Below are 20,703 nucleotides of genomic sequence, written 5' to 3'. Positions count from 1 at the left end.
TGTAGCCACCAGGGACACATCACAGTGGGTACCATCACCATGTCCACCAGCTCTGGGGACACCTTAACACAGATGCTACATCCAGGGACTTCTCACCAGGCCCCTCAGATCCAGGGATGTGTCACCCCCCGCCCCAGGACCATCTCCAGGGACATGCCACCATGTCCCCTCCTGTGCCCTCCCCCACCTCACCTACTTCAGTGCCCTGTGTCCCCCTAAGCACTGGGACTTGGGGGACACCTGGAGCTGTGGAGGGTCCCACTGTCACCACAGGCTCCTGGGAGGAGAACATCATCCTCACCTCCCAGCATGGGGGGCAGCAGGGGTCCCCAGGGTCACACAGGTAACACCAACCCTGTCCCCATTGCCCACAGGAAGTCCCACCATTCACAGTAGCACTTGGAGACATCCTTGAGTTGCTGCCTCAGTTTACAAGACAAGAAATTTGGGGGTGGGAAGTGAAGAAAAGTGGGAGGGTCCCAGATTTTTTTTTGTGTGTGTTTTTTATTAAAAACAAAAACAAAAAACAGGAAAAGGGGGGTGGGGCCATGTGGTTTTTTTCAATGTTTTTTCCTTTTCTTAAAAAGACCATGCTGGCTGAGGGGGGAGTGGGGGGGGTCCTTACCTGCCTGGGGGGGGCCCTCACCACTGTCCTCTGCTAAGGTGCCCCCTAAACAGCCCAGTGTGTGGGGGTGTGTGAATGGGGGGTGACTCCTCCTCCGCGCCCCCCACCTCTCCCTGACCCCCTCTGGGGGGGGGAAGTCCAAACCTCCCTTGGGGCCCCAATCCCAGATGGGGGAGGGAGCACACGTTAAGGCAACCGTCCTGCTTGGCTCTGCTGACTTGAGAGGGAACATGGGGGGACACTGGGGAACCCTCCTCTCTGCTGGAGAAGGGGGGGTGACTCCCCCAAAACGGGGCGTGGGGGGGGCTCTGGAGCTACGGGCTATTTACACCCCCCGGGGGGACAGGGTGTGCTCACAAGTGTCTTGCCCCCCTTGCCCCCTCCCCAGGGCTGCGTGGGAGGTCAGGGGTCCTGCAGGGGTCCCGGGAGGGTCAGGGGTCCCGCGGGGGGAGTGGGGTCCTGTGCCCCCCCCCCCCCCTCAGGAGTCCTTAAGCATGTTGATGCGGGCATAGATCTTGAGCGCAGGCCCCAGCTTGATGTTCATGGTGCTCATGAGATGATCCTCCTTGAGCAGCAGCAGTGCCTGCCCATCGATCTCCTGTGCCCGGAACTCCTCTGCGATCTCCTGGCAGCCTGTAGGGAGGGGCAGCATCAGCAAACCCTCTCAGAGCCCCCAAAAATATAATTAGGGGCTTTTCTGTACTTAAATACCCCAAAAAATGTATTTAGGCAGTTATTATATGTAAATTCCCTTCTCCAATTATGCTTTAGATTTATCTATCCCCCAAAATATTAATGGGTCTGTGAGTAGAACTTTCCTCCCCCCAAATATTTATGGAGTTATCTGTGAGTAAATCATCCCCCCAAAATATATTTATGGGATTATCTGTGTGTAAATCCTACTCAAAAATATATTTAGGCGGCTCTCTGTGAATAAATCTCCCCCCAAAAACACAATGCTGGGTTTATCCTTGAGTAGATTCCCCCCTGAACATGTCCTGAGGGACACAAGTCTTCCCAAAACTATAGGGATAAGGATAGGGATTGGTGGATAACCATGGTTATCCATAGGTAGATCCCTCCCTGTCCATCCAAGGACATTTCTCACCTGGCAGTGAGCGGATGAACTCATAAACGTCTTCCACATTCCACTTGCTGGGTTCGCTGGGGAGGAAGCGGTGGCCGAGGCCGGGCAGGTCGCGGCCATGCACGTCTGGCAGCTCCATGTCCCGCAGCTCCAGGTCCCGCTCTCCCTGTCGGCGCCGGGATGTGGAGGAGCTGGCAGAGATGGGTGACAGTGGCTCCTCGTAGCTGGAGTTGTCAGAGCAGCGGCTGGAATCCTCCTGGCTGTGGTTGAGCTGCAACGATGCCATCACTGACCCCACTGGGACAGACCCCGGGGGATGTGGAGGCAGTGCTGCCCTCAGCACCCACCCCCTGTCCCCAAAATTCAGGGACAAACCCCAGCCTCAGTCAGTGCCTACCCTGTATTCCCAAAACTCAGGGACAAACTCCAGGCTCAGCACCCACCTTGTGTCCCCCCAACTGGGGCCAAAACCTGAATCCTGTGCTCAGTGCCCACCCTGTGTCCCCACAATTCAGGGACAAACCCAAGGCTTGGTGCCCACCCCATATTCCCAAAATCGGGAACAAATTCCCACCCCAAAGCCCACCACCCAACTGGGGATAAACCCTGGCCTCAGTGCTCACCCCATGTGCCTTAGCAGGGGACAAGCTTCTGTCCCCCCTCACCTGTTTCTTGCTGTCCTTGCTCAGGGGGGGCAGGGTCCCTTTGCAGCTGCGGCGCCGCCCGTGGGGGGGCCCTCCTGGTTTCTGGAGTTTGCTGCGATCTGGGTGGAACAACCCCACCCTCTTCGTGCAGCCCACATTGTACCTGCCACAGAGCCATGGGTCATGAAGGCATCTCTGCTCCACTGGGGGAATTTTGGGGGTACCTCTACCCCACCAAAGAGCAGGAGGGTGGATTTTGGGGTTACCCCCATCCTAACAGGTAGATTTTGGGGTTGCCTTTTCACCACTGGGTGGATTTTTTGGAGTTACCCCTCCCACGCTGAATGGATTTTCAGGTTACCTTTACTCTGACAGGTGGATTTCTGGGGTTACCTCCACTCTTGTCAAGTGGATTTTGGGGTCACTCCCACCACCCCAGGTGGATTTCTGGGGTTACCTCTACTCTTGTCAAGTAGAATTTAGGGTACCTCTACTCCACTGAAGAGGGTCCAGATGGGTTTTGCTGTTACGTCTGCTTGGTCAGGTGAGTTTTGGGGTTGCCTCTACCCTGCTTGGGTGGATTTTGGGGCTACCTCTATCCTGCTGAGGAGGGGCCTAGGTGGATTTTGGGGTTACCTCTACCCCACCAAGGAGGGGATGAGTGGGTTTTTGGGGTTACCTCTTGGCACAGGCCATGGAGCAGAAGCGCTTGGAGCGCTTGAACTTGTAGGCGAAGTCAACGCGGCCACAGAGCTCACACTTCAACTTGGGGGGATTCCCCTCCTCTTTGGATTCTGGGGGGCGTGGAGGGACACCCAGAGAGAGAAACCAGCCAGCTCAGCCGGGGGACTCCTGGGGAAATCCCGGGAGGCTCCCAGGGGGCTGGGTGGGCTGGGGGCCCGGGCGCTACCTTGCAGGTACGGCTCCTCCATGTCTGAGTCAGTGGTGGTGGTGTTGTCCTGTGGCGGGAGCTTGTCCGGCAGCAGCTCCTGTGCATACTGCTTGTGCAGGGCCCCCACCAGCAGCGAGGAGCGGCCCACCTGTGCAACACACCTGGCTGCACCTGTGCCCCAGCAGCACAGGAACTCCTTCCTGTGGCCACGGGGCTGGCAGGGACCATCCCAACCCCCCACATCCAGGGAAAAGGGTAAGGAGAGGGGGATGGGCTACCAAGTACAGCTCTGCACCTTCCTGGGTGATGGTGACATGGGTGTGAATTTTTGGTCTAACTATTCTTTGAGGGACCCATTCCCAACCCCTCAAACCCAGAAGCAAGGAAGGATAAGGTGAGGAGGATATGTAACCAGGAATGATTCTACTCCTTTCTGGATGCTGAAGTGCTCAATAACAAGGGCAGGGGTTTGAGGATTCGTAACTGTCAAATGACCCACTCCCAAGCCCCCAAATCCCAATGCCCCATTCCCAATTCCTCAGCTCCAGGAAGGCCAACAGGTATGTTACCGGGAACAGTTCTGTCTCTTCCTGGATGATGGAAATACTCAATAACATGGGTGAGGATTTGGGGGCTCATGATTGTCTGGGTGCCCCATTCCCAAATCCCCAAATGCAGGAGCCCTCTTCCCAACTTCCCACATCCAGGAACAAGGACAGGTAGAGGGAAATGGCTCAGAGCCCCTTCCTGCTCAATAAGGAACTCAAAAATGTGAAGATTTGGGGATTCACAACAGTATGGATGCCCCATTTCCAAGCCCTCAAATCCAGAAGCAAGGACAGGGAGATACATTACCAGGAATGGTTCTGCCCCTTCCTGAACAATCAACTGCTCCAATAATGTGTGTGACAATTTGGGGGTTCACAACTGTCTGAGTGCCCCACTCTCCCAAATACAGGAGCCCCCCTCCCACACACACAAATCCAGGGATGAGGATTGGTGGACATGTTACCAAGAACAGCTCAGTCCCTTCCTGAATGATGGAAAGCTCAATAATGTGGGGGAAGATTGGGGGGTTCACAAAGGCCCCATTCCCAACACCCCTCTGCCCTAGAAATAGGGGGATACCATTCTAGGAACATTTTTGCTCTATTCTCAGTCACGAAGCCCTCAACACATGGCTGGAGGATTTGGGGGTGGGGGGAAAGGGGGGGTAGTCATGACTGGATGTGCCATTCCCAACCTCCCGAATTCAGGAACACGGGTATGAACACAGGGATAGGTTACTAGGAAGGGTTCAGCCCCTTCATAAATGACAAAACGCTCAATAACATGTGTAACGATCCAGAGCCCCAAATCGTGGGATAAAACTACAGATTGCGGGACACATTACCGGGAACAGCTCAGCCCTTTCCTGGATGACAAAGCAGGATTCGGGGGTTCAAGCCTGACTGTTCACCCCATTCCCAACGCCCCAAATCCATCAGCCTTCTCACCACCCCCAAGCCCCGGCTCTGGAGAGAGGGATACGTTACCGGGAAGGGCTCAGCGCCCTCCTGGATGACGAAGCCCTCGATGACGTGCGTGAGGATCTGGGGTTTCACGATGGCCTGGGGCGGTTTGTTCTCACCATTGTGGGGGGCAGCACCGGCGACGGTGGCGGCAGCGCTGCCGGAGCCCGAGGTCATCCCGGGAATGCGGGGCTGCGCATGGAGGCGCTCGGGGGGCTCTGGGGACAGCAGGGGACACGCGGGGTGAGGGGCGGGCGCTGACGCCGCGCTGACGCGGGGCCGCGATTTCCATACAGCTGGAACAGGGAGCAGCTGCTGCCGCTCCCAGTGCCACCCGTACCGCCCAGAGAGCCCCGAGCGGCCCTGGAGGGTCTCCGAAAGGGGTTAAAGGCACCTCCCAAAATAACCGGAGGGGTCCGGACACTCCCCAGAGCCCCCAGGATGGATCAGCAAAGCTTCAGTGCGTCGCTGTAAGGCACCAGGAAGGCCGCATCTCCCCCAGAACAGCCCCAACAGGGTTCGAGCTACCCCGGAAAGCCCCGATCTCCCACCGCGAGGCCCTAACAACGCTCGATCAATCCCGGAAAGACCCGATCTCCCCCAGCAAAGCTCAGTACGATCTCAGAAAGGCCCGAACTACCCCATACGGCCCCACTACATGCTAATAAAGCCGCAGCAGGGCCCGATCTACGCCCGTGATCCCAATAAACCCGAGTACACTCCAGCAAAGCCACAGCACAACCCAATGAGGCCCGATAGTCCCCAGCCCGCCCGGCTCCTCTCCTCTTGAGGCCGCCTCAGCCCGGCGGGACCCTCAGGCCGCGCAGGCCCCTACAGCCCCATCACCTTTGTCCGGCGGCGGCGGCTACCGCTGCCCCCGCCCCTCCCTCGCCCGGGCCGCGGGGCCGGGCCGGGGCCGGGGGCGGATGCGGAAGTGAGGTCAGAGCCGCCGCCACCGCCGCCTGGGCCAGGCCGGGCCCCCGTAGTCGGCGCTCACTCACCGGGCACTCAGAGGGTCGGGGGGGCCATGGCGGGGGGGCCGGGCCGGGGCTGCAGCAGGAGCGGCGCCGGCGGCGGGGCCAGGGCCGAGCGGGGACAAAGGCGGTGGCGGTGGCGGGGCCTGGCGCGGACACGCCCCCCGCGCACCCATTGGCGGGCGCTGCCTCCGCGCGCGCCCGGAGCCTCGGCGAGCGGACACGCCCTCCCGACAAGATCCCGCCTCCCGCGTCCCCGCTAACAGGGGCGGAGTGTCTTCCGAGGGGCGTGGCCGCGCGGGCTTGATCACGCCCCCCCACGGTTGCGCCCCCTCAGGTGGCTGGGGCGGAGCCTCCGCATGTGGCCACGCCTCCCCAGCCCTCGCGCCTGAGCCGCGCCTACAGAATGGGGCGTGGACACGCCCCCGCCCCCTGCGGGCCCTCCGGGTGTGAGGCCGAGGCGCCCGCAACCGCCTGCCAACCGTGGGTGACGCCGTCGACACGGGTGGGCTGCGGGACCTTCCCGCAGCACAGCCCGGCCCCGCGCAGCCCCGACCTCAACGTCCCCCTGTTGCTTTGCGGGAGTTGGGGATGCATCACCCCATGAATGGGTCCCTGTGGGAGCGGGGCGGGGGCTTACCGTGCGTGAGGGGCCGCTCGCCCTCGGGGGTGTCGGGGCCCGCGGGGGCGACGGGCGGCGAGAGGGCGGGGGGCTGCGGCGGGGCGGCAGGTGGGCTCTCGGCGCTCCTCGGCACGGGCAGCGGGTCCCGGCGGGTGCCCTCGGGGACCCCGAGGGAGGGCTGTGGTGGCAGGGACACGCGTGGGGCAGGGTCAGGTGTGCACACACATGGGCGGGGGTCAGGGCAGGTGCGTGTGCAGGTGGCACAGGGGCATGCACCTGCACGGTTGGAGTGTCCACACCTGTGCATGGGTCACATGCAAGCATATGCCTAGAGCAGGCATGTGCATGCACACATGTGTGTCACAGTCGGCACATGTGTCCAGACACACCTAATCTGGCATGCACATTTGCACAGATATGCATGCAGCCTGTGCACACCTCCTCAAACACACACATGCATGGGTGTGGTGTGAGCATCACACACATGCAAAGGCCAGACACACATGGATAGAGCACATGTGCACACACACAGGTCAGGCAGGCATGTCGGCACTCATGTGCATGGACCAGGCATCCACGTGGCCCTGACACATGTACATGCATGTGCATGGATGTGGAGTGAGTACATACACATGCAGGGAGCAGACACAAATGCACATGTCTATGGGTCTCGTACACATGTGCATGGGTCAGACATACAAGGATCAAACATATGTGCACAGACACGGATCAGCCACATGCTCCCCATGTCACAGGACCAGGTACACACAGACACCTAAGTGCCATGGATGGGGCAAACCTGTGGGCAAAAGCGCGCACGGAGCAGGTACACACATGCAGTGTGGCCTGAGCGTGCACACCTGTACACCTGCAGATTGAGGTGACAACTGGGCCCCATGCACATTTCAGGAACACATATGCACATCCATGTGTGCAGGGATTGTGCACTTGCACACCCACACGCATGTGCACACATCTGACTCCCCAACATCTCCCACTCCCACTCCCGTGCCCGCATTCCTCCTTCCCTCTTCTGAGCTCCCCCCACCAAGGGGCTTGGGGGCCCCTCACTGTGAGTTTGGGGAGAGTTGATGGGAGATCTGCAGGGAGGGTCGGAGGCCCCTCACGACAGGGGTTTGGTGGGTGCTTTGGCGGGACATTTGATGTTTGCAGTCACTCATCATGAGGATTTGGGGGGAGTTTGGTGGGAAGGCTTAGGAAGGCTTTGGGGGATGTTTGGGGGCCCCTCATCATGAAGGTTTGCGGGGATGTCTGGGGGCCCCTCACCGTGGGGCCGGCGGGCTGCAGCTGCAGGATGACAGCCGAGGCATGCTGGAACTTGCGGGGGACAGCATGGCAGCCAGGGTGCCCATTGGGGGGGCCACCCTCGCCCCCTGCTCCCTGGGAGGCCCCTGTTTTGGGCTGGGGGGCTGGGCCAGGGCTGGCAGGGGGCAGAGGCTGGAGCTGGGGGACGGTGGGGGGGCCCGAAGGGGGCTGCCCACGGGGGCCCAGCTGCTGCTGCTGCTGCTGGATGACAAACTGCTGTTGCTGTTGCGTCGGAGGCTGCGGCTGCATCGGCTTCGGCGGCTGCTGCAGGAACTGGGGGGGCTGCAGCGGGGCATAGGCTGCGGGGACAGCAAGGGGGAAGAGATCCCCCCTCATCACCAGCACCTCAGCCCCAAGGGACCCACCCCCAGGATCCCCCTCCAGGAGGCTGCTGCTCACAGTATCTGTTCCCTCTGGTGCCCTCGGACAATCAGCTTTGACAGCTCCCACTGCTGATGTGGGAAGCTGCACTCAGGCTGTCCAGCTGCCAGTGCAGCATCCCAGGCTCCAGCAGTCCATGGAGTCCCACACCCTCAATTGTCCCAGCCCCCTGCACCCTACAGGACTCGGGGACTCTATGAGTGCTTAGACCCTCCCGGGCAGGGCCCCTGCCAGTGAAGGGATGGACCCCTGTTTTGGCAGGTGACAACGTACAGGACACACTAGTGTGAGCCATCACTAGGTTTCAGAGTGAATAAACAGTGTGTGACTCCCCCAGCACCCAGGGGTGTCCCCTGCCCCAGAGCAGCCCCTTACCTGGGGTGACGAGCGGGTGGGTGGCAGCGGGGGCGGTGGCGCGGGCCAGGGCATGGGTGCGGCCCTCTTGCCCCTCAGCCTTTTTGAGGTGCTCGGCGGGGGGGTCGGGCGGGGGCCCCCGGGGGGGGCCAGCCCGGGGAGGGGCACCCCCAGGGGGCTTCATGGCCAGGGCAGGGAGGTGGGGGCCGGCGGGGCGCAGGGCCAGGCTCTGCACCTGCAACGGCAGTGGGTCAGGGGTGCCAGGGCAGATTTTTGGGGGCTGGCAGGGGTGGGGAGACTCACCTGAGGGGTGGTGGGTGGTGGGGCAGGTGGCGGGGCCGATGCAGGGCTCTCGGGCCGGACAGCGCTGACGGGGCCCGTGGGTGTGAAGATGAGCTGGGGACAGGGAGAGTGGGTGCACGGCTCACCATGTCAGGGGTGGCACACCGTGTGTGTCCCTCCTCTGTGTCCCTCTCTATGGGGTGGCACATGGGTATCTATCTATGTAGGGTAGGAACAGGCATGCCCAATGGGGTGGAGAGTACCCTCCAGGGTCCCAACAACTCCCCAAAGGCAAAGAGCACCTGCTTGGGCACCCCTCATGGTGCTCTGGGTGCCTGGTGGGGTCTGGGTATCCCCAGTGGGATGGGGTGCATGCTATATGGGGACTAGGTTCCATCAGCAGAGTGAAGGCACTTCATGAAGTCTACACACCTCACAGCAGGGTGATGGGCACCCTGCGGGGTCCTCAGACTCCCAGGAAGGTGGAGGGTGCCCCATGGGCTCTGGGCATGCCACACAGAGCAATGAACACCCCTACAGGGTCGTAGCACAGCCATGGGCACTCTGCGGGTCCTGGTCACCCCACAAGAGGATGATGGGCACCCTAACGGTCCTGGGCACCCCATCAGGATGCTGAGGCAAGCCATGCCCCAACCCTGCCCTTACCATCTGTGCCCGCAGGTACATCTGGGCCTGGCTGGCAGTGAGGGCGGGTGAGGCAGTGTTGCCCAGCAGTACAGCCTGCTGAGCGATGCCCGACGCCCCGGGACCCACGCTCTGCGCCCGGTTTAGCAGCTGTGCCGCTGCCGGTGACGTCGCCAGGTTGATCTGGAATGGGGCATCAGGAGAAGGTTGGGGTGTTGGCACAGGTGAGCACAGGCAAGGTGGGTGCCGAGAGGCTAAGGGACTCACCGTGGGCTGCTGTGCTGGGGCTGGCTGGGTGCCATTGCCCGCTGAGGAGCTGCTTTGCCGGTTTGCCGCCAGGCTTGCCTTGAGGAAAAACCGAAGGTGAGGGGTGTGCCAGCCTCAAGGGACCCTCATTGCCCATGGGATGCCCATACCTGCTGAACAGCAGCCAGGCTCTGGAGCTGGGCGCTGGTGAGGTGTTGCTGCTGGAGCGCGGCCGTCTGCAGCATGAGGTGCTGCTGCTGTGCCGCGTACATTTGCTGCAGGTACTGTGCCGCCGTGTTGGGCTGCCGGTGCAGCGCCTGCTGGATCACCTTTGGGGGGAAAACGTGGCCCCAGGCTGCGCCACGAACCCCCGGTGCCCCCAACCCTCCAGTGCCCCCCAGACTCATACCTGCACGGTCTGGCGATCAGGGATGCTGCTGTAGACGGAGATCTGGGGCCCAGGCGGGCGCGTGGCTGTGGTGCTGGCGGGCGTTGGGGCCGTGCCACCGGCGCTGCTGGCGGGAGCCAGAGCTGGGAGCTGCTCATTCTCCATGGCGGGGCCGAGGCAGGATGGAGGAAGTGGGTCAGACTAGAGCTAAGGGGGAGGAACAAGAGTGAGGGGGTGTCCCCGGCACCTCATGTCTGGATGAGGAACAGGGGGCTGGAATCACAGAAGAGGAAGGTGGAATAGAGGGAGAACAATGGGACACCCTGGTTCATCCTTCTCCACCAAAGTTGGGGTCAGCACCCCAGGGGAAATTGGGAAAGGGAGGATGGACAGAACAGAGAGAAGGGAAGGACAGGACAGGAGGAAGCATGGACAGAGGGAAGGCTGGAAGGCAGAGAGATGGAGGTGAAGAGGTAGGGATGGATAGAAGGATGGACTGGAGGAAGAGAGGGATGAAGGGGTGGACAGACAAAAGGAAATGAGGGAAGGAGAGAAGTAGGAGACAGATGGACAGAGAGAAGGAAGTAAGGGAAGGGGAAGAAGGAAAGAGACAAACCAAGGGAGTTATGGAACTAGGAAAGGGCAGACGTAAGGACAGGTGGAAGCAGGAAAGGGATGAAGGACAGAAAGAATGACAAACACTAGAAGGGATGGACAGAAGGATGGATGGAATGAGAGGGACAAATGGAAAGATGGATGGGCAGAAAGGAAAATGGATAGGAGGAGGGAGGAAAAGAAGGATGGATGTAAGGACAGATACAAGCAAGGAAGAAGAGACAAGAAGGACAGGAAAGACAGAAGGAGGGATCAAGGATGGAAGAAAGGATGGACAAGAGGACAGAAGAAGAAATGACAGAAGGAATGACAGCTCTAAGAATGGAAGGGATGGATAGAAAGATGGACAGAATGAGGAAAGAATCCAAGGATAGAAGGAAATGCTGAAAAAAAGCAGGAAAGTGAGGGACCAAGGGATGGAGGGAAGAACAGACCAGAAGGAGGAAGTAAGTATGGACAGATGAAGAGACACAAAAGGGAGGAAGGGATGGAAGAAAGGCTGGATGGACATAGAAGAGGGCAGGGATGCAAGGAAAAATGAACAGAGGAAATGGGTGAGGGGAAAGGCAGACGGAAGGAAGAAGAGGGATGAACGGATGGCGGGATGGGTTGACAGCATGACAGAAAGACAGGAGGAGGATGTGGACAGTGCTGTGGGGGCCAGAGAGGGGGGTTTGTGGGCAGCACCTCTGTCACCAGAGCCACTGCAGTGGCCATGAGGCTCTGTGGTCACCAATAGCCACCCACCGCCCCTGTGCTCCACCTGTGTCACCTGAGCCCCTGCAGTGCCACCATAGCAGGACAACAGTGTGGAACACTGCAGACAATGGACAGCAGCCACTGAGGCTGGACTTGGTGGCCATGCCACAGCACAGCCCCACCATGCCACCCCAGCCCGGCACATAAGGGATGTGGCAGCAGTGATGTCCAGGCCTCGTGTAGCCCATGAGGCTTTGTCTCCTGAGATACCACTGTCGCAAAGCAAAGGGTGACATTCATTTGTTCATGGGGGTGGCAGTACATGTGGCCTGTGACACTCCCCACCCTCCTGTCTGCATCCATGGCACATGTCCACCAACAGGTAGAGAGGTTTTAGGCAGCACCTTTCCCACCCTACAGCCATGGACCTGTTTTTTCCCCTCTGGTGGCATCAAGTTGACATGGGATCATTGCAGTGACTGGCACAAAGGGATCACACCAAGTCCATCTGGAGTCAATGCCTCAGGGATGGGCACAGCCCAGGAAGCCCCTAGCAGCTCCCACCCATTGTGGGTGCAAGCCCCTTGTCCTCATCCACACCAAACACCATCAGAGAATTTGGGGTGTCAGATGAGGACACTTTTGACCCAGAGGTGAAGAAACCTGCTCCAAGCCCCCCACCAACCATTACACTCACCCAAAATAATAAAAAGGGAAGATTTTGAGTACTTCTGGAACCCATTGGGGTGGGAGAACATGGGGGGGTCCCACAGTCAGGACAGGAAGAGCTGGGGAGCTGGAATTCCCTGAGCTGAGCCCAAAACGGGGGTAGCAGAATGATGAGGGGGTAGGGAAATCTTGGAGGAATGGGATGCAAACAGGTTGTGGGGACAATATGGGATATAGAGGAGGAAGATGGGAGAGTAAACAGCAGTATGAAGCAATATGGGGGGAATAACATGGGAGTTCAGAATAAGGGGGGATGCAAGATGCTGGTGAAGGGTGGGATATGGTGGGAAGGTGGGATAGAAGAGATAGGGGTCAGATAAAAGAGTAGGGATTGGAAGATGATGATGGGGTGGGAATAATAATAAAAGGGAGCAAAAGCAGAGGAGGGGATAACACTAATGAAGGGAGTGGATAGAAGTGAGGGAGGTCAGCTATAACACTGGGGGGTCAGATACAATATAGGGTGTCAGAGGTAACAGCATGCACTGGAATATGATTGAGGTGAGCAATAATAATAGAGTTGCAGGATAGGGAGAAGCAGGATATGATATAGGAAATGATAAGTGGGTGGGTGGGATAGAAAAGAAAAGAAAATAGAGGGTGAGATGTAATAAAGGGGTAGTCAGATAAAATAGGGACTGGAACATGGTGGTGAGGGGTGGAAATAATAATGGTGCAAAATCAGGAAAAGGGGTGGAAGATGGGGAGTGGGATATGATGGCAAAGGGTGGGATAGAAGACAAGGCGGTCAGATATAGTATAGCGGGTCAGAGATAACATGGGGGCACTGGAATATGATGGTGGGCGGTGGGTAATAATAATAATAATAATAATAATAATAATAATAATGTAGTCCAGAACCAGAGGAGGGGGCGCAGGAAAAAGGGAACGGGGGGAGACACAGGGGCCACGGCCCCGGGTGGGGAAACTGAGGCACGGCGGGTGCGCATGCGCAGCCCCCACCTCCCCTCAGCCCACCCCCCCACCCCCCCCCCCCCGGCCCAGACAAAGCCGCCGGGGCCCGGTAGCGGCGGCACGCGTGGTACCTGCGGGCCGGGCCGGGCGAGGCGGCGGCGGCGGGCGGGCTGTGCCATGGCCCTGGGGGCGCCGGGGGGTCCCGGAGCGGGGGGCGCGGGAGGTGCAGGGGTCCCGGCGGGGCCGGGCCGGGCCCGCTCCCTCCTCCCTCCCTCAGGCGGCGGCGCGGCGGCGGCGCGAGGCCATCGCTCATTTGCATTCCTGCACGCGTCACGTGGGACTACCTAGCCAATCGCCGCCCCGCGTGCCCCGCCCTCTGCGCCGCGCGCCCGCCGCTCACGCTCGCTATGGCAACCCCGGCGGGGGGGGCGGTGAGCGGCGTCGCCGTAGCAACGGAGAGAGGAGGAGGGGGCGCGGATGCGCCATGGGGAGGTGGCCGGGGCCGGCGTTGGGGGGAAGCTGGGGGCGGCGGAGATCCGGTCTCCAGTGATTCCAGGAGTCATCACAGAGTCAGGCCCGGCGGGATGCTGCGGCTTGGAAGTGGTGGCACCGATCCCTGACGTTACCAGGGGTCACCCGGGGTCACCCCGAGGATGCTGAGGATCGGTTCGGGCAAGGAAGCGCAGTGTGACGTTGGTGGCACCGGTCGCCGCTGCTGCATGGGGTCGCTCGGAGTCACCCCGGGGATTCCCAGAGCGGGGGATGCTGCAGCCTGGCAATGGTGGCACCGGTCCCTGCCGCCGCCGAGGGTCACCCGGGATCAACCTGGGATACTGAGCGTCGATACCGGGGGGAGGCAGCGATACAGGCGTGGTGGTGCCATGCCGAGTCACCCCGGGGATGCTAGGGGGTCGGTACTGGCGGGATGCTACAGCGTGGGGATGGTGGCACTGGTCCTCGGTGTTTCCAGGAGTCACCCCGGCAATGCTGGGGGCCGGTGTGGGCGGAATGCCGCGGCCGGGAATGGTGACCTGGGTCCCCAGTCCTGCTTGGGGTGTCGCTCGAAGTCACGTCGGGGCTGGCCCAAGACCGGTACTGCTGCAGCGGGGACGGAGTGGCACCGATCCTCGGTGTTTCCTGTGGTCACCCGAGGTCATCGCGAGGGTGTTCAGCGCCAGTGCCGGCCGGATGCTGTGGTACAGGAGTGATGGCACCAGTCCCCGGTGTTTCCTGTGTCCCTCCCGGCATGCTCATGGTCGGGACCGCCGGGATGCGTTGGCGGGGGAAGGGTGTCACCGGTCCCGGTGTTCTCGGGGCTTGTGGCTCACCCGTGGCCACCAAAGCCCTTCTGACCCGGGGGTCCGATCTCCCTGAGGAGACTTGGGGTGTCCTCGTCCCACCCGGCTGTGCAGGGACAGGATCTGCTCCCTGCACTGGGGACACTGGGAAGGCCGTATGGAATCCTAGGGAGGGGTATGGGCGGGACACTGAGCAGTCGAGGTGGGACTCTAAGGCCTCTTAGGTGGCTGTGGGGGCACTGTGGAGGCTGTTAGGGATGTGAGGGAGCACTGGGGAAGATTGGGGCGCTGTTACTGCCAAGGAGAGGAACTGGGGGGCCATAGGGAGCACTGACTGTAATGGCTGTGTGTGGGACCCTGGGGAAGCCAGTTGGGAACACTGGGAGAGATCAGGGGGACAGTGGGGGACTATGGGTGTACTGGTAGGCCATGGGAGCACTGGGGGGCTCTGAGGGCACTGAGGGTCTATGAGAGCACAGGGTGGGCTATTGGTATACTGGGGGATATGGGAGTGCTGTGGGGATATGGAGGTATTGGAGGGATCTGTGGGGACATCGGGTGGAGTTATGGGACCACTGGGAGCCTATGGGGGGCACTGGGGGCTGTGGGAATATTGGGGGCCTGTGTGGACACTTGGAAGCTATGGGGACACAGTGGTGGCTGTGGGGTGTCGCCGGAGGCTCTGGGACCCCCTCGGACACTGCACGGCCGCTGCCGCCAGGGGGCGCGGCCGCCCCGCGCGGGTCCCGCCGGTGCCGCGTTCCCTCTGCAACCCGGCTCTCCCGCCGGTGCCGCGTTCCCTCTGCAGCCCGGCTCTCCCTGCTCTCCCGCCGGTTGCCCTGCGGCTTGCCCTCCTTTTCCCCATTTCCCCTTTTCTCCCTTTATTTCACCCTGCTTTTTCTCTGTGTCCCCGTTTCTCCCTTTTGCCTCCCGCTTCGCCTGTTTTTTTTCCCTTTCCCCCGTTTTTCCTGTTTTCTCCAGATTTTCCTTCCTATCATCCCCCTTTTCCGCTTCCCTTGTTTTTCGTCTGTTCCCCCTGTTTTTTCCCCCCTTCCACCCTTTTTTCCCTCTTTTCTTATTTTTCCTCTTTTCCCGCTTTACCCCTCTTCTCCCCTTTATTCCCTTTCCCATTTTTTTCATTTCCCCCCACTTTTCCCCGTTTCCCCCCCTTTCTTCCCATTTTCCTCCCTTTATTCCCCCTTCCCCACGTTTTATTCACAGTGTTCTCGTCATCCCCGCTTGTCCCCTGCTTTCCCCATTTCCCCCTTTTTTGCTTCTTTTCCCGTTTTCCCCCCTCTTTTCCTCTCTCCCTCAACTCTTTTCTCCCCTTTCCCCCGTCCTTTTATTCCTCACTTTTCTCTCATCCCCCCCACTCTTTTCCTTCTTTTTCCCGTTCCCCCCTTTCCCTTTTTGCGCCCTGCCCCCCCCCCTTTTTTTTTCTTTTTCTGTTTCCTGCCCCAGGACCTCGTAGAATCCCAGATTCCCATCCTACCAACTCTCCCCACAACCACCTCAGACCAGCGCATGGCCCAAATCCTGCCACTTCCAACCCAAAAAAGCCACGTGTGGTGACAACGTCACCCTTGAGACAGAGGTTAGAAACCACCGCGGAGGCCACGGAATACTGGCATCCCTCATCTCGAAGCTGAGGCTTCATTTGGGATGGGATGGATCTCCATTTCACATCCCATCCCTCAGCCCTGGATCCCTGTCGTTTGTGGATGGCTCCCCCATTCCATGTCCCGCCCCTCATTCCTGAATCCCTAATATTTGGGATGGGATGGACCCCCTAGCCCGCATCCCCCTCGCATCCCGGACACGGCTCTCCGCCTGGAGCCCCCGAAATCGCAGAGGGAGCGAGCGCCGGGAGCGCCGCTGCCCAGCGTGCATCCCGCGGGCACCGCGCCACGATGCAATTCCGCATCGCTCCGGGGAACCGGGCAGGAAAAGCTTTTCATCCCAAATCCATATTGTTCACACCCAGCGGGGCGACCATTCAGCCTCCCACCAGGCGCAGGGTTGGGTTTCCAGCCGGAAATTTCCGTCCGAAGGTACAAAAAATGGCCCCCCAAAAAAAAATAAAGGGTGAGGGGGGAGGGAGAGAAAAAAAATTCCTCGTTCTCCCTCCCGCGCGTTGGACTCTCCAAATATTTATGTGGATCCAAAGGGGTCCCGAGGGAACAAAGCACGGACACGACACGGCTCCCCCGAACAATGGGGCCGGATATTTTCTGATGTGAGCGGAGCCGCGGCCGGAGCCGGATCATATCCGGCCTGCCCGGCACCGCACCGCATCGATCCCAAGGGTTTTAGGGGAAAAGACTTTCTTCAAAAAATGAGAATTTTTAAAGTTTTAATTTTAATTTTTTTTTTAGGAAAAAATATGATTTTCTGTAAAAAGACAGTTGCTGGGGTTTTTTCTGTTTTTTTTTTTTTTTTTTTTTTTTTAAATTTGCAAAAGGATTTTTAAGGAAAAAAAAACGCTTGTGGGTTTTTTTTTGTTTGTTTGTTTTGTTTTGTTTTTCTTGGGAGAAGGGGTTATGAAGGAAAAAAATGGATCTTCCCTTGGAGTAAGATCCCTCTAAAAAAAAAAGCCTTTGAGGGGAAAAAGGTGGTTAGGAAAAAGAGAACGTACTTTTTTTTCTTTTTAAATAAGGCTTTTTTTGTGTGTTTGGTTGTGGTTTTTTGGTTTGTTTTTGTTTTTTATTGACACTTTTTTGGGAGAAATAAAAAGGCTACTTTTTTTTTTTTTAGGTGGGCTTTCTTAAGAAAAAGCTTTGGGGGAAAAGGGACTTTTTTTCTTGGAAAAAAACCAGGCTTTCTGGGAAAAAAAAGTGCTTTTTAAAAAAAACAAACTAGTTGACTTTTTACAGGAAAAAGAACAAATAGAAAATGAATTTTAGAGCTCTACAAAGAAATTCATTACATTCTACAGGAAAAAAATGGTTTTGGAAATAAAAGGGATTTTTTGGGAAATAAGGAGGGTTTTTCGGAAAAGATTCTTTTCTTGGGAGAAAAATACTTTTTCTTGAGTAAAAGAAGTGGTCATTTGGGGAAAAACATTTTTTGGAAAAAGTAGTTGTTTTTTGTTCTTTGGATTTTTAAAAAACTACTTATTGGGGAAAAGATGGTCTTTTTGGAGACAAAAATGTGGATTTTGGTGAGAAAAATACAGACAAAAAAGGCCTTAATGGGGAAAACTGGTGGGGAAAGTGCCTTTTTTAAAAAAGAGTTTTGGAGGAGGATAAGAAGTATTTTTTCGGGGTAAAAAGCTTTAGTGGGAAAAAAGTGTTCTTTACAGGAACAGGACTTTTTGGAAAAAAACTGGTGCTTTGAGGAAAAAGAGGTGCTTTTCTGGGGGGAAAGGGTTCTTTTTTTATTTCTAGAGGAAAAATGGCTGCCCTTGGAGGAAAGAAAAGGCTTTTTTGAGGGGAAAAAAGCTCTTTCTGAGAAAAAGAGGCTTTTTTTTGAGGTACAAAGGTCTTTCTGGGGGGTGAAATCCCGACTTTTTCTGAGATCTAGGCTCCAGATCCTCAGTGTGCTGGAGGTCGCACTGGACTGATCCACAGTGCTTCTCCCCAGTGTCACCGTGTCCTTTCCCTAACAGAGTCCGGGGTTTCAGTGTCCCTCCAGGACACCAAGGGATCCCCATCTATCCCCTCCATCCCTTGCACACACATCGCAGGATGCAGAGGTCACTGCTGTGACCCAAACGTGCCCCCAGAGCCCCCTCCCCATCCCCAGCACCACCCAACACCCCCATTCCAAGCCAGGAACAATCAGAAAAGACATGACCAAGGTTACATAAATATTCCGAGCTACCTTTGGGGCTTTATTCCATTTATTTGCCATGGATTTGGGTACTTTTCCAAAGGAAATCTCATGCTGACATGGTCTGTTCATCCCATCCCATCCCATCCCATCCCATCCCATCCCATCCCATCCCATCCCATCCCATCCCATCCCATCCCATCCCGATGGCCTCCCCCCGTTTTACTGGATGCTCCAAATTGGCCTCTTTTTTTACACAATTTTTTTCTGGTCTTAGAGTGTTTCGGATTTGGTTGGGTTGGGGTTTTTTTTGTTTTGGTTTTTTGTTTGTTTTTGTTTGCTTGTTTGTTTTGTTTTGGTTTGGTTTGGTTTGGGTTTTTTTGCGATTACTCCTCGTTTCCCCCCTACATCTTCTGTTTTCTGCTCCCAGAGCAGGAATTACAGTTTCCATCCACTTGGTGTCAGCTCCGGCCCCACCATCTGTCCGTCCATCCCAAACCACCCCAACCCCACCAGCACTGGCTGTTTTGGTAGATCCATTCACTTCCCTGCAGTTAAAATCCTTAATTGACCAGCATTAAAAAGGACAAGCTCGTGATTATCCTACGGCATCCATACAGGAATTCAGCCCGTTTTCCAGCTGGAACCCCCCTGGGTGCCAAATCAGCTCTGGGAATCCACTAGCGTGTAGAGTTTTCAACCTGCACCATCGCTGGGTTTATTAAAAAACTTCCATTTTGAAAATTGATTAAACTTTGGGATGGGTGGGGGGTGGTATCCTGAAATGGATCTGCTGCTTTTGGTGGTGGTGGGAATTTTTTTAAAACGGGATGAGCCGAAAGCTATTGGGGCATTGAGCTCCGGGGAATTTAGTGTCTGGGGAATTTAGTTCCTGGAATATTTAGTCCCTGAGGAATTTAGCGTTGGGGTATTTAGATCTGGGGCATTAAACATCGGGATGCTTAGCTTCTTGGAATGTAATGTTGGGGCATTTAGCATTCAGGGAATTTAGTACCTGGGGAATTTGGCACCGAGGCTTTTGACTCCAGGGTATTTAGTGTTGGTGCATTAAACACCAGGGCATTTAGCTCCGGGGAATTTAGTGCCTGGAGAATGTGTTGCCTGAGGAATTCAGTGCCTGGGGAATTTGGCATCGGGACATTGAGCTCTGGGGCATTGAACTCCAGAGTATTTACTATTGGGACATTAAGCACCCAGGGAATTTAGTTCCTTGGGAATTTGGCATCGGGGCATTTGGCTCTGGGATATTTAGGACTAGCATTAAACATCAGGACATGGAGCTCTGGGGGTATTTAGTGTTTGGGGAATTTAGTGCCTGGAAATTTGCCAACGGGACATTTAGGAGAAGGGCACTAAGGATCGGGGTATTTACCAGCAGGGCACTGAGCCCTGGGGCATTAAACACCGCTGGCACTGAGCTCTGGGAGTTTAGTGTCTGGGAGATTTAGTGCCTGGAGCATTTAGGGCACGGCGTTTACCGAAAGAGTTCAGAGTTGGTGTGTTTCCCAGCGGGATATTCAGCTCTGGGATGCGTTACACTGGACATTCAGCATCTGTGCAGAGAGCACCGGGGAACACTGGGCAACTGGGGTATTTAGCTCTGGGATTGTCCTGGTTTAGAGGACAGGTAGTGCCAGAAAATAGGCAGGAGCTTTTCCTAAAGTGAAGAGTGAAAATCCCCTCCCTCCCAGTTTACTATAATTTAGAAATTAAGGGGCTCTCAGGCAAAGGTGTGGGTTTAGTAATAACAGTTCTTTACTGATATATCTACAAGACAAACAAGAACAACAGCAGCTATGAAAAAATCAGCGACAAAACAGAACAAAACTCAGTCTCAGTCCCTTTTCCAGTCCCGGACGCTCTTCTCCGCACGGTCCCGGTGGAGAGGGGCGGGTCCCTCGCAACCGCGGCCGCTGCAGGAGCAGGGAGGCGGCGGTGGAGGGGCAGGGCTGTCCCAGGTGGGAGAAGGGTGGAGGAAGGCTCTGCTCGCCGTTTGAGTCCCGGTTCTCAGCACTGTTCTCAGAAGCAGGAGGCTGTAGCAGGGCCGGGCTGCAGGGCAGATCTGACCGCAGAGAAAAAAACTCTCTGCTCCGCGTTCGAGCCGGCGAGAGAGTGTCCCCTTGGAAAGCCAAAGCAACCCACGACCATCCCTTTTGTCTTGAGCAATTACAAGCTAAGGGAGCTGCCCCGGCTGGCTTCCTTAGCACGATAATGGGAAAAATTCTCCGCTGAGGGAAAGAGTAAAAACCCCCCAACCCCCAACAGGGGTATATAGGGTTGAGACATCAAATATCAGGATGTATAGCTCTGGGTATTTAGGTTTGGGGCATTAAACATTGGTGTGTTTAGCTCTGAGGTGTTTAGGGCTGGGATGTTCAGCATCAGTCCATAAAACATTGGGGCATTTAGGGAAGAGACTTTTAGTGTTGGTGCATTCGACACTGGGACTTTAAACATCAGGGCAATCAGCTCTGGGGCATTTAGAGTTGGGATATTGAGCGCTGGGGCATTTTGATCAACACATAAATCATCAATTTAGCTCCAGACCGCTTGGTGTTGGGGCTTTTAGCGGTGGAATATTAAGCATTGGAGCGTTCAGTCCTGGGGCTTTTAGGGTTGGGGCATTAGCAATAGGGCATTGAGCTCTGGGGCATTAAAATGGGGGAATTCAGCTCCAG

At 56.9% G+C, this 20,703-nt stretch overlaps 1 protein-coding gene across 1 annotated transcript; it reads right to left on the bottom strand.

Annotated features, from left to right (window-relative positions):
• Positions 1–701: 701 nt before the first annotated feature.
• Positions 702–13,131, bottom strand: PHC2 (polyhomeotic homolog 2). The gene is made up of 15 exons (XM_042779947.1): positions 13,067–13,131; positions 9,999–10,184; positions 9,760–9,918; positions 9,611–9,688; positions 9,365–9,526; positions 8,720–8,812; positions 8,438–8,651; positions 7,643–7,980; positions 6,374–6,533; positions 4,784–4,977; positions 3,267–3,396; positions 3,036–3,150; positions 2,378–2,519; positions 1,734–1,983; positions 702–1,258 (listed from the first exon to the last, which is right to left on the bottom strand). The coding sequence occupies exons 2-15, from the start codon at positions 10,140–10,142 to the stop codon at positions 1,104–1,106; spliced, it is 2,334 nt and encodes a 777-aa protein (XP_042635881.1). The 5' UTR covers positions 10,143–10,184; positions 13,067–13,131; the 3' UTR covers positions 702–1,103.
• Between the last annotated feature and the right edge of the window lie 7,572 nt (positions 13,132–20,703).

Source organism: Catharus ustulatus, chromosome 24 (genome assembly GCF_009819885.2).
Source record: "Catharus ustulatus isolate bCatUst1 chromosome 24, bCatUst1.pri.v2, whole genome shotgun sequence".
Taxonomy (NCBI): domain Eukaryota; kingdom Metazoa; phylum Chordata; class Aves; order Passeriformes; family Turdidae; genus Catharus; species Catharus ustulatus.
Note: the sequence above shows the minus strand (reverse complement) of the source record. Positions and strands in the feature narration are given on the sequence as shown.

What these genes read in the sequence shown, in the direction of transcription:
- PHC2 (XM_042779947.1), bottom strand. Translation starts at nt 10,142, where the DNA reads ATGGAGAATGAGCAGCTCCCAGCTCTGGCTCCCGCCAGCAGCGCCGGT. An exon ending in TGCAGCCCGCCGGCCCCACG is followed by an intron (nt 6,534 to 7,642) that starts GTGAGGGGCCCC and finishes CTGCCACCACAG; the next exon opens with CCCTCCCTCGGGGTCCCCGA. An exon ending in GGAGGAGCCGTACCTGCAAG is followed by an intron (nt 3,151 to 3,266) that starts GTAGCGCCCGGG and finishes CACGCCCCCCAG; the next exon opens with AATCCAAAGAGGAGGGGAAT.